This window comes from Oryzias latipes, chromosome 19 (genome assembly GCF_053564925.1).
Source record: "Oryzias latipes strain Hd-rR chromosome 19, Olatipes_Hd-rR_3.1".
Classification (NCBI taxonomy): domain Eukaryota; kingdom Metazoa; phylum Chordata; class Actinopteri; order Beloniformes; family Adrianichthyidae; genus Oryzias; species Oryzias latipes.
The window spans coordinates 6,381,448-6,395,119 of record NC_136255.1 but is presented as its reverse complement, the minus strand read 5'-3'; the positions used below and the strand labels follow the sequence as shown (position 1 = coordinate 6,395,119).

The 13,672-nt window shown below is 38.6% G+C and overlaps 1 protein-coding gene across 4 annotated transcripts in view; it reads right to left on the bottom strand.

The window, feature by feature from the left end:
- Positions 1 to 13,672, bottom strand: part of LOC101166258 (uncharacterized) — a 134,941-nt gene that overhangs the window by 17,384 nt on the left and 103,885 nt on the right. For all 4 annotated transcript variants that reach the window (XM_011488421.4, XM_078937917.1, XM_020711956.3 and 1 more), the window contains exon 11: positions 9,378 to 9,421. In XM_011488421.4, coding sequence (XP_011486723.2) covers positions 9,378 to 9,421 — 44 coding nt within the window. The remainder of the gene's footprint in view (positions 1 to 9,377; positions 9,422 to 13,672) is intronic.

The following is a 13,672-nucleotide window of genomic DNA, read 5'->3' as shown; positions in this document are numbered from 1 at the left end:
TGTCAGTGTTATTAATAAGCTTAATAAGATTTATTAACAACCTTTGTTCTCTTATACAGGCAATGGCCTGGTCCTTAACCGCCATCAGCGTCCAGGCTCTTAGGTTTATTCATCTATGGTCCAAGCTTATTCCATGGACACCTAACCGCCAAAGTTCATGTTCAAGTTCAAGTTTCATGCACTTATTTGTGTATCACAAATAAATCTTTCTCACATTTCTTAGACATCTCCCTATTAAAATACTTTTTCAGTTCAATTTTTTCCCCTGATATTTTGAACTTTACAACGCTGATGAATGGTTTTATACTTTATTGTAAATAATGTGTTTGACTGCAGTTTAAAACTAACTAAGCTGCAACAGATGACCTTTCCCCTGAGTTTTTTTCCTCTATTTTAACACATCTTTGACTTTCTAAAGCATTTGACTCACAATATTGATGCATATATAACATGTATGAATGAAAATAAAAAAGTTTTATCAAGGAAATTCTGGAAAAGAATGGAGGATTTTTTCAGTGAATTTAAAACACTTTTTTTAGGTAAAAAAAGGCTATTTTTTGTAAAGTATGAAGGTGAATAAAAGCTGATCTGCATGCGTTTGTTTAATATGTTAGGTTTAAAAACAAATACAACTACAAGAGTACTTTAAGTTGTTCTAAATGTAACAAATTCCAGAAAACAGGAAGTTTCGTACAGAAGGCTGCTAAAAAGCAAAGAATGATGACCTTAGTTTTGTTGTCAGAAGTAGAAAACTGAAAGTAACAGAGGAAGCAGGAAAAGAGAACATTATTGGACCAGGTCCAGAACCCTGTGGAACCAGTTCAAAGCTGTACTCAACAGTCAGGCTTTGTGCTAAAATGTTGTGAAGTGGTGTCAAATCCAGCAGAAAGATCTGAAAGGGCCACAGCAGAAATTTAGCCCAATTGTTCAGTCATTTATGAACCTAAAGGAGTTTCAGAGCAAAAGAGCCTAAATCCTGACAAAAGGCTTTGTCCTACTGAATTCAGTATTTTTTAATATAGAACTTTAAAGCATTTTTGAGATAAAAGACACGGATGGTAGATGATGGTTCAAATATAAAAAATTAAAGCTATCTTAAAAACTGAAATAAAGTCAATCACCAAGGATTATAATTCATTCTAAAAAGACAGATTGATGGATTAGAAGCTCCATTTGCTGATATGAACTGAAAGATATATTAAAAGTATGTCAGAAATAAGAACAGTGTTTCAAATTTTAGCACAAAATTGATAAAACTGGTATAAAGTAAAACAATCCCTACCCATTAAAAAGTTAAACAACGCAGTCTTAAAAATTAATCTGAGATTTTCTTGCTTGAAGAGATAAAATTGGTGTTTATAACTTCATCTGTAAGCTTGTGTGACACAAATTTATATAAATTCATGCCTCTAGGAGTGGTTTAAATGTAAAAATTATTTAAAAAAATATAGAAAAGAATAAAGAATTTTATTGTGATTTTTTTTCATCTTCCATGAATTTCTATGTAGTATATGTGGAAACAAATTCATTATTTATTTCAACACAACATGAAAAAAAAATCTACAGCATTTTACCATCAACCCAGCATTTAAAAACACTTGAAATAGCTTTTTTCTGTTATTTAAATTTATTTAGTCAGTTAAAAGTTCAAGATGATAAGTGTGAGACTTCTGGAATGCAAGCTTGTCTTTAGCCTGAAAAATTAAAATTTAGGTACAACTGTTTTTTTTTTGTCAGACTTAATATCCTTTATACAAAGTGCAAACAAAGACAGTGACTTCATAAAAAGCATTTAATGAGCTTTTGAGATAAAACTGTGATGAACATTAAAACTGGCCAATCGTGTAACTTCTGTCAAGTTTCTTATTAATCCAATAAAAAGCATTTTATACTTTCACTGCATAAAACTCACAGTGTTGAAAACAAAGTGTTCAAGCCACTTATACATTCATTTCTACCCTTACAATGCTTATATTATTGATTAATTGCTTAAAGGGAGTGAGAGAAACCTGTATAAAACCACCCCTGTTACTAAACTGTGGTGGAATTATTTTATGGGGGGGATTATACATACTACGGGTGGAAATGTATGTTCGCTTTCTTTTACTAATTTTTAAGCATCTAATGAATGTCTTTTTAACAAACTTTACATTTATTGGTTTCATTCTGTCATGTATTAAAAGTAAAAGCACAAATATGTCTATTCATGATTGAGAGTAATTATAAATACATCGTTTATGTGTGTATGTAGATGTCTACATATGGATATATCTATCTTTTACTTCAAATGTTTTATTCTTCAATCAAATCATGATTTATTATAGTCATATCTATAAATAAATGTAAATTTCCTTTGTTTGCCTGTATATACTGTATACTGCGTGCCGCATAATTCCATGTTCCATAGTTCCAAACATAGAACACGTGGAACCATGCACACACACACACACAAACGCACGCACACACACAGGAACGATACCAGGACAACTGCTCACATCACCAAGAAAACTTAATGAAAGGAGGACCCACTAGCCCCCATTAGCCCCCACAAATCAAATGCCTCCCTTGAAGAATGTACATCAACAAATGTTTGAAGATTTTCGGTTTATCCGGGTTGCAATTTAAAAGTGGGAAATTCCTGCTTAATTCAGTCTTTCTGTAGGAAGAATTCCTAAATGTCACTTTTACAAGTTTCCTCAGTTCAGAAACATCTTCAGCAGGTCAGCAACTTTATTTGATTGAATCTTCATTCTCTGTTGAAAGGTTGCAAATGGTTTAAACTTAGACTTTGTGATGACGATTTTCCCCTCATGTCAAAGTGGATGTTATCAACTGGATGCTAACTTCAGCCGCCTACAACTTTTAAGGTGTGACGGATAAACAAAATAGCAAAATAAAACGACAAAATCGTCAAAAAACTGTTTTTTTTCTAGATATGGTATAAAGGTGAATCAATCGTGACTGCATCTTTATTATTGTGATATGTGAAATGTTCCAGAGACAGTCGCCACATATTATGTAGAGTGACTTTGTATGTGGAAACTATCTTCATAAATCCATACGTTCAGGAAGACTCCTGGTTTTGTCTGTAAACAGCAGCTTTATGGTAATTTTGGTAATTTTCCAAAGCAAAACTTCCTTCTGAATCAGAAAATAAAAAAAGAGGACAGAATCAAAGTTAGCGTACACATTTCTTTCCTGTCTGCAGTCCTGTACCAAACGGCCCTCAGACTGCGGACCGGTACTGGTTCACACTTCAGAGGTTCGGGCCCCCTGATTTAATGGGAACAGGCAGCACGTTGAAAAACGACTTTTTAGGGACGCACCAAACGTCAAATAGTGACACGGAGGGGCCCCAAAAATACGTCCACAAATGACGAGTTGGAAGTAAGATTGTGTTGGTTGCAACAACAACAAGAGCTGCACCATTTAAAATAGAGGCCTCCGTCATATTAGTTTTTTTCAAGTTTGGATCCGGGTCCAGGTCTGGGTTCGCATGACCCAGCGCCGAGGTCCGCTAGTTAGTGACCCCTAATACAATATAGTGTAAATTCCCACAAACAAACAATGAAAAGTAAATGATAAAGTTTTGTAAATTGATTATTGGCATTGGCATTTTATTTTATTTTGAAATGAAGTAATTACGTATCATAATATTATAAACCCTTTATGCATATTTTGATTCCTCTTACTGTTACTTTTGTTGTATAAATGATAAAAAACGACCATAACAGTGTATTACACATTCCTAAATGCAGTTGTCATCCTCTTTCTTTCAAAGAAATCCTTACAATGAAGTGAATGCATGTTTTTAAAAGAATTTGTGACTCATTTGCCGACGACAGAAGCTTTAGGCTGCAACAGCAGCCTCTGCCAACCAGGTAAACGCGGCACTCCCACTTGTTAACAGCAGGCAGGACCTGTGCAAAAGTTTGGACTGACAAAAGAAAATGGCTGATGCCCCGCCCCCGCCACCCCCAGCACCATGCCATGAGTAACCAACGGAACATAACAGCAGTTAACCCCATGCAGGTTTCAGAGAGAAAGAGAGAGGCAGGGATGGAGCCAATGAGCATGTAGGCTGTTGCCTGGTAACTGCTGGCCTGCCTGAATCTATCCGTCTCCACGCAGACAAAAAGTGGAGACCGGGGGTGGGGGTGGGGGTGGGTGGGGGGGTGAGATAGAGGAGTGACAGTGGAGACGAAGGGAGGGGAAACAAAAAAAAGACAAAGCTGATCCTTCTCAGATGGCAGAACATCAACACAGTGAAGAAAGATGAGGGAGCAAAATGAGGACAAAAGAGGGGATGCCAGGAAACGAGAGAAAAGCCGAGTAAAAAAAAGAGGGTTTAACACAAGAAGAAGAAAGCAAATTGTTGAAGGCAGAGGAGAGGAAGACTTAACCATAATATGGGGGGGGGGGGGGGGAGAAGGATAAAGAGATGATAAAAGATGAGGACATTAAAAAAATTAAGAAAAATGAAAGATAACTTTTTCAAAAGCAAAATATTAGGAGCAAATGTAACAATGAGAGTTTATGAGAGGCGATTTATAGGGAAAAATACAAAAAAGCAGATGAGCAAATAAGGAAAAACAACAAACAAATCCTGCAGGAAGACTGGTTTAAAGAGATGCATGCTGGGTGGTTTGTGGGGATGATGCTGCAGCCGTTGCCAGTGGAAACAGATTGGCTGTGTCTCACCTGTGACGCTGAGTCAGTGGACCAAATGGCAGAGACGCTCCAAACACAGTCAAGTGAAAGGGAACAGTGAGCAACTCGTGCACAAAAACTTCCCATCCAGCCATGCACTCCTTTCTTCACAAGGGCTTTAATTGGCTCTCCTTCTCCCACTGGGAGGAGGAAGGATAATCTTTTAAGGAGAAATTAATCCACCAGCAAAAAAAAAAAAAGTTTTCTTCTTTTTATATCTACATTTTTCTCAAATGTCAAAAAGTCAGGTTATTACAGGAAAAAGTTACTCAGTAATGTGACATATTCGCCCTTTTCTCAAAATTGCTATCATTCTGTAAGTGCAGATTTTTCAAAAAAAACCCTGTTAATATAATTTTAACATTTTTTATATCCAAAAGATGAGCAAACAGAGAAGAGCTAAAGGCCTCTTGTGTTGGACAGATTTTGCTCTTACAATAGGGGGTTATGAATCTTCTGACACACGAGGTGTTTATTGGTATAAACTCCCTTTGTATTTCAAGATAAACATAATTGTTGTTTGTATACATTTCCTTTTGTACCAGAAAGAAACGAGATACAAAAGGAGAGTGGGATTTGACAGCAAATGCGATTTAAGCGGCAGAGGTGCAGAGTTCCACTCTTAAGTCAATAGCACAGACTTGATCTGAGGTCCTGCGATGTGATTTTAAGCGATGAGCGCGGCATGGAGGTTTGGCAGCAGGATGAGCGGGATTTGGGAGGTGCGGCCACAGTTCAAATATTTGAACTTTGATCAGGGACTAAACTTTGAGCATGTGGCGTTTTCAGTGACTCGATCAGTGGGTAGGACACACATCCAGTATGGAGGATCGATCCAGTAGTTCTTCTTCTGAACGTCACTCCATCCATCTATTTTCTGAAGCCGCTCTTTCCCTTTTGGGTCAACATGGGGCTGGAGTGTGCGCACCTGCAACCCCGCCACACCGGGTGGCGAGCTGGCGGGCATAGCGGCTGAGGCATGGGGTGGCAGCCTTCTTGGGTGTCCTGAACTTTATGATATTGTTCTTATTTTTATGAAGACAATAATAAAAAGATCTTTTAGTTTTATTCTTGTTTTTATTTTTCCCCTCTCAGGTTAATGCGGGACAGCACAGAAACACGGAAGTAGCTGCGGAGAGCAGCCGTCATTCAGACGGAGCTTCTGTTGCTGGAATGAAGGTCACCCTATCGGGAGAGACTCTGAATGATCTCATGAACCCAGACGAGATTACCCATACTTTTATAGAACTCTTCAATATAAAAAAATGTGATCTCTAAACAACATCCCTGTCTTCCATGTATTGTAAATCAGATATGCTCCATTTAGCGATGGGTGGCTAAAAATATTTGGCAGTAGCTCCTCCCCAACAAGTCTGGGGAGTCAAAGTTATGAACAAATTTCTTGACAAGGGTCAAGAAGCGAATTCGCTGTGCAGCGAGAGGTGATCGATGCAAATTTGACGCGCAAATGCAGCTTCAGAGGTGGGGGATAAGGGAAAAAAAGGACAAACAAGGGGTTGAAGAAGTTGGAGGATGATTAAAAAGTAGGAGGGGGTAAAATTATAAAAAGAGGCAGCACGTTACTTGAGGTTTATCGTTATTACTGTCAAATGTATTGGTTTATCAAAAGGTTTAGGCTTTATTATTTTTCAAAAGCTAAATCCACATTATGTCAATGCTACATTTTCAAGCACATTTCAACCTTAACCCTCTTCTATGTTAGATGCAGAAGGAATAGAAAAATCTTCATCATTCAGCCGGGGAAGTGTGGAAAACTGGACTCTGTAGACCCCACCCCCATTCACTGAATAATAATTCATTACAGTTTTAATTTGGATTTCTCAAAAAGTCCTAAAAACAAAAAACTGAATGGTAACTTCAACACTTTTCAACAAGGAATTACAATTATGTGTTATAACTCTTGTTGCTTTTTTTTACGGTGTCAAAACTAAAAACTTTAAGAAACCTTCTTGTTTCATTTTGAATGAAAATAATGCTAACTGGGGAGAGGTCGGTGTCATTCCTATGTTATTGCAGGCAGCCGATGTGATTGGCAAACTCAGACTTCCAAGACTACTAAAGCTATGTTTACGCTAGTTCAAGTCATCACTTTGAATGAAAAGCCTATGTAAACCAACGTAAATTTAGGGCTTCCGCGTTCAGAATTCTTGCATTCACGTGTAGCTACGCACATTTTTAAGATCCTGTCTGGGCTCTACGAGCTAAACGTACGGCCATTGAATGTACTTTTTAGTACATTTGGTAGGGACACGAATGAGATCTCTTTTAATTCACGGAAGTACCAAACGTTTGGAGGAGAAATTAATAATTGTGGTCCGTGCCTGGCCAGAATTATATGACACTAAGTTATAGAGGTGTGAAAAATAAAAGCCTGAAGCAAGTTTTTCGAGATTTGCACCACTTCGACATTTCACACCAAACCTCATTTTAATGTAAGTCCTGGATATGCGCTAGTAAAAAAGCAGAAAACGACTGGCAGTCCAGTGTTAACGCTTAACGCTAAGCGTATCACATGCCCGGGGATTTTATGGAACTTGCTTGAAACTTTTTCTAACAAGCTTCAAATGTTTCAAATGTGTCTGTAGACAAAAAGGGAGAAGTAGATCTCTGGTAACTTTCACAGCCTTTATTTGTCTGAAAGATATTAAAAGACCATTTTTTGATAATTATTCCACAATCCTTCTACAGTCATAGCTGTGAAAACTGGCTTTGAATATCTGTCCATCCGTTTCCCAACTGTCAAAAAGAGAGCCAAACAGCAAACCCACTGTTTCTGTGAGCATTCGGGAGTTTTAAGGCTTCTTAGTGTCAATTTTCCCGTGAGATTCCCAAAAAAATGGCAGTTGACAGACAAGCAAGAGTGACGAATAAAAATAAAAATACAAGGTTGAGCTCCCCACTGGAGTTTTTTTTTCATATCTGACTACAGGCTGACATTTCTGCAGCTTTCCACATGAAACCAACCCGTGATCGGCTTCCACCTGCATCCCAACTTGTTGCGTCTCAATTCAGAACTCTTTGCCCACCACCTGCCCTTGTGCCCTCCGCCCCCGCGCTTGAACGAGGAAGCGCGTGTGCGGGGTGTTTGTCTGCTCTGTGGAGAACATGTGGGTGCTGACAGTGGCCATGTGCAAGGCTTTCTCTCCGCGGGGGTGTGAAATAGCTACCACCGCTCATGTTGCGGCACAGGGGGAAAAAAAACAACACCCGCTCACACACCTGTAACGCAGATATTCCACAAAGATTCCACCTCTTTGTTTTTAAAGCCTCAGTGTCAGAGCATATCGATGCTGCTGTTGCTACGTATATTATGGTTAATCTGCAGCAAAAATGAATAAATTAAACCCCCAATTAAAGAAAAGGCAAGATTTGGTCAATTTTTGGATCATCAATCCATGTTTACAGGAAAAATAAAGTCTTGTGAGTTCAGCAGCTTTTTAAAATAAATGCATAATATCTCACGGCTGACCATAGGCTTGGGCAAGGTGAGCCAATGCCCCCCAAATGTCGTGACCTCCCCCCCTCAATAGTGATAGCCCATGAATATCTGAAATTTAATAAAGAAATACAAATTTTAGAAAAATGCACAACAAACAATAAATAGTAAGGATAGATGGACGGAGAGATGATCATAGAGATTAATGCAGCTGCAGCGGATCAAATCAGTGTCCTGGCTGTGCCTGTCCCAAGCCCAGGCGAATTCTGTGTCAGGAAGAGCATTCGACATAAAACTCATAGCCTATATCAACTACATCAAAGGACAAGACAGATGTAAGGGTAGATCAACTAATACGATGGTGTTCTGAGCATTTTAGGGGTTTGGAGGGATATGACACCCCAAACTCTCAGCACACCCAGACTTGCCCCTCTGATATTCTACCTGTGGTAAAGGGGCTAAATCCAGGCCTGCTGCTGAGAGCATTCACCTGCAACTGGTTTTCTTTGAAGTGACATTCACCTGCAAGGGGTTAAGAGGGCTAAAAATAACATATTTTCTTTACCCAGTGTCCTGTTATGTGCTGTTTAAATAGATGTCTAAATGTCAGCGGAGTTGTTTGAACTGGATCGCCTGCCTCTTGCAGACCTCAGGCTCGATCTGCTCCTCTGACCACTTTTATCCAGTCGCTTTTGGGAGCGCTGCTGCTGCTGAGGCTATTTTTGGAAAGGCAGTGGGAGGCTGTGGTCACACCTTTGTACAGGATGCAGGTAAAGAGCCATCGAAAAAATAAAGTCCTTTCTTTATTCCTTCGTTTTTTCATCTAGTTCGTGTGAGAAGAGCACAGCGTATTCATTCAAAACAAACCCCCGTGTATATTTATGTGTACAGTTCATTTATTTGCCACTGTGTGTGTGTGTGTGTGTGTGCATGGTGTGTTTGTTGCTAAGAGAACACAGGAGAGAAAAGCGGTAGCTGTGGAGTCGTATCCATGGTGCCGTAACTATGGCAACAAAGCTTGAAAAGCTAGTCACTTAATTGGCATCTCTGAGGCGCTCTGGAGCTGAGATCCAGAATAGCAACCCTTGACACATTAATGTTTGATTTGGCATGCCAGGCAACTGTCACACCATTAACAAAACACAAGTTAATCAATATCTGTTTGTTCGTGTGTGCATACCAGAATACATCAGTTATTGAAAATACTCACAATGTCCACTGCAGCTTCTGATTCTTAATCGAGTTGTAAAGCGCCTGCAGAAAAAAAGCAGAAGAGAAAAACACATTTTCAGACATATGCTGGCAGCAGTCGTTCAAGTACACGGCATCTGCCCTGCTGTGGTTTTCCAGGAAAGACGAACAGTAAGCACCGCGGCTTCATTCAGTAAACTGTATTTAGAAATCACTCCATCTGCCTCGTTCAACAGCTCTGTCTGAAACAGAAAACCCATCCATTGCCCAACCAACAAATCCGTCACAAAAACCCATTCAGCCGCCTGTACTCAGACAAACAGATCAATCACGCAATTAATAATTTAGACACGCATCGACCCGGAAGGCAGAAGGGAAAAAAAATTATGCAAAGATAGGCTAAACTGTACAATTATTTACAATCAAACATTTCATTACAGGATCCTGAATATGATATCTGTCATCATATAGTTCTTGTCAATCCATATAGTTCAATCCGATAGAAATGTTTACAGGAAAAATAACAACTTGTGGGTTCAGCAGCTTTTTAAAATTTATGTAAAATATCTCACTGCTGAGCAAGGCCAGGTATAGGCTTGGGCAAGGGGGAGCAATGCCCCCCAAATGCTGTTAAAAAATCCTTTCATTTTTGCTTAATGTTCAAAAATTTCAGGTCCATCTCTGATCATGTTTTGATCTGTTATAAAAGTGTTCCCAGTAGTCTTTTAATTATGAATATGTTGTTTTCAGCCCAAATCCCAAAAATCTGTGTCGTTTTCTGGGACATAGTTTTTGCAGACCAACAGAAGTTCATTAAAAAATTAACCTCTGAATTGTGGATGTTCCCATCATCCATCTGTTTACACTTTCTACTGCTAGCTTACAGCCCCTCACAACCCCAGCATAACAAAGCAGGAGATATCCAGTTGTCCAATTTAGATCCAGATGCCAGCTCAAACGAGGAATACAGATGTACACGGATCTAGTCGTCTATAAGTGGATGCATCAGAATGGAGCGGGGCAGAGAGCTTGTGGTCCTCCCATTGTATTTTCTGCTTCACAAAAAGAATCTTTTTCAAATGGCATTTTTGTCTGCTCCTGATTTAAAACCATTCAAAAAAGAAATACTCAGAAATTGCAATTATAAGCGTAATTTTCTTAGAAATCCTCCATTCTAGAAAAATCCTACAAGAACACCATCACACTTTATACATGCAGGTGGGTTTAAAGCTAAACCAACATAAAAGTTGGTTTCTTTTTTTAATAGTTAGCAAAATAACTCATCGCTTTTTAAAATATACATTTGTGATGCTCCAGTTTAATAAATATTTGTTTAAGTGTTGAATTATTTTTTGGAGAAAACGTTGATATGACTAATTGAATAAAGTCTAGACTTTTATTCCTTTTTTAGCACACTTTTAAATTACATTAAACAGAGCAAAACAATAAAAACTTTAAAGATGAGTAAAGTTAAAAACTATTTATTAAACTCATAAAAAGCAGTTGCATATTATTGTTTCAGTCTGATGCTTTGAGCTTGTTCTTAAAAACATTTGATGTTTGATGAACTATGATGTACTAAAATCTCAATTGTCAGATCAACACACTTGGTGGGGATGTGGGCCTGTGTAACGTCTAACATCATTAGTACTATATTAGTATTGGCATCTCAAAGTGCAAAAGTGTATCCTCATTCAAACGTGTATGTACGCAGCAGAAAATCATCCCCTTACTTTAAACATCATGAATGAAGGTGTTTGGGTCTTAAATGCTGGAAATTGAGGGCACGCGTGTGGAAAAATAATCCACCAAACAAAACGGATGAGATTGCCATAAATTAAAGGGTCAATTGAATCAAATTAAACACAATATTATGAACGATGGCATCAAACTGACAGCAAGGAATTGACAATGACTTAATCAAAAACAGCCATACAAATACACTAATACGGTTCACTGAATCCAGGCGCCACATTAAAAGCAAAGATGTGGCCAAACTATGGTCGGCACACGTTAAGCCTTTGGAACAATTAAAAAGACATGGTTGAAGAAGAAGAAAGATTACAGGCAACTGAAGTTCTTTTGTCAATTAATGAATTCCCCTGATGTTCCTCAGGCAGGGACAAAGACAGAAGCCTTTCTTAAGGGATCATTGCTGTTTTATCTATAAACCTGTTCAATTGATGGATGAGGACTGGGAACTATTTTTGAACATCCAGATCTGACCAAAGCTTTAGGAGACACAAGCTGGAATGAAGCAAGTAAAAGGAGAAGCTGCAGCTGCAGACTTTATGAAAAAAAAAAGAGATTAAAAAAACTAAAAATAAAGCGTTTAAAAAGCAGTTATCTAGATCTACACCATTTTGTATGCTGAAAATTTTTTCCATTTACCTACACTAGAGGATACATATTACTGAGTTATATCCATAATTATAGTTTTCAGAAGATGCAGTCCAGTCTAGTTTCTTCTGCAGGATTTTGATGCATCTTTATGCATACATTTATTTAGTTAGTTAGACCTTTAGTTTTATCAGAATTCTGTTGAACTTGTGTCACTTTTTAATTCTTTTACTTGGGGTATGGTTTAATCAGACTCAACACATCCAGTTCCAAATGAACTCTATAGCTCTGATGGACAATCTGGACTTTTATAAATTCCTCCATCCATGACTGGTGTTTGCTGAAAGTCCTTCAGAAACTCTGTTTCACAGTTGGTCTGCTGAAGAGAAGAGGGCTGACAGATGACAGCAGGAAGCTCTCAGCGCGAGGCGGTGGCTGCAGCTGATGGACACATGTGGAAAATGAGCTGATGGACAAGACACTTATGGGCTCCCCTAACCACCTTCTTCAGCTCCAGCTTATGCATCATCAGGAATCATCACTAAGATCTTCTGAACTTGGTAAACTGCTGCTGAACTCTACTGCTTCAGTGAATTTTATATTTATTGTGACTCTCAGACAAATTCAATTCCATCATCCTCATGTGTGACCTGCACTAATGCAGCGATCAATCCATTTAAATCTTTTATTACCAAATGAGGGGGAAAAAAACTGAAAATCTTTTCCATCACATTACAGAGCTTTGTATGAGGACGTGATTTCAGCTGCAGAACGTAAGGAGGTCTAGGTTGCTAAAAGGTGGAAGAGTCAAAGAGGTTCCAGGCTCGAATTCTGTCACGTCACGTCTACATCGCAAGTTTAAAGTGAGGAATAAGAGTGAGTGTCCGATGTTGGTGTGATGTCATCCAGAGAAAATGGTTTACTTCTGGCTCGAATGCAATGAATTCACTTTAGTTATCATTTTCTCGTGATATGGACGCTGACATGTTGGAGCCAGATTGGTCTTAGTACACATTTCTATGGCAACCACTCTCACCAATCAGGAGTGAGCTTGTTGGAAGGCTACTTGAAAGAGGGCTTGGTAGAATCAGACAGTCTAGCATTTTGCCCGTTCGATGTGGGGACCAGCGGGCACCACCTATTTTTATTGAGGCATCTGATTGGTCAGTTTATAACTTGAATTACTTGCAATAAAAAAATAATGAAAAAAGAGGATTATCAACATGTTGAAAGAAGGTAGCAGAACAAAAATGGTACTCTGACAAACAGACTGACTGATAGCTGTTTATTTCTCATTGGAAGTCTTTTGGATTTTGACTTTTTGGAGCCAGCGGATACTTCCTGTTTGGAATGCCAGGGGGGATTGAGACAAAATGGGGATGATTGTGACAAAAAACAAGTTTCTGATAAGAACACTCCCCGATTGTTTTCTTGTGGGGTGGGGTAACTGAGGATTGGACAGATCACGTCTTTTGAGAGCAAGAAACTTTGTTTTCACGTTTAACTCACTATCCATACATATTTTTCATTGGATAGTGGAACACTGACAACAAAGCTCTGACTAATGCTTCCAAAGTTTGCATGAATCCTTTCAACTTTAATAGAAAGTAGTTGATATAAACACTCAAAAAATGACAATAACTGCAGAAGTCAAATCTGCAATCTGCATTTTGTGGACCCACAGATGGTGGATGGACTACAACTCACCTCACAGAACTAGCACATATACTGATAGAACCCCATTCAAAAGAGTTAAACTCGGTTTAAGTTACTAAGTTGGAAAAAGACGTTTTTAGTTCTTAAGATTTCAAGTAGCTTAACTTTTTTTGTGTGTTTGTTACTTTTATTCCTGCGACAGACTGGGGAACCGGGCCATGATGTCCCTGCCTTCGCCTGCAAGTGGCCGGGATAGGATCTGGGAGCCCCGTGACCCCGTAAGGGAAAAACGTATTAGAAGATGAATGAATGAATGTT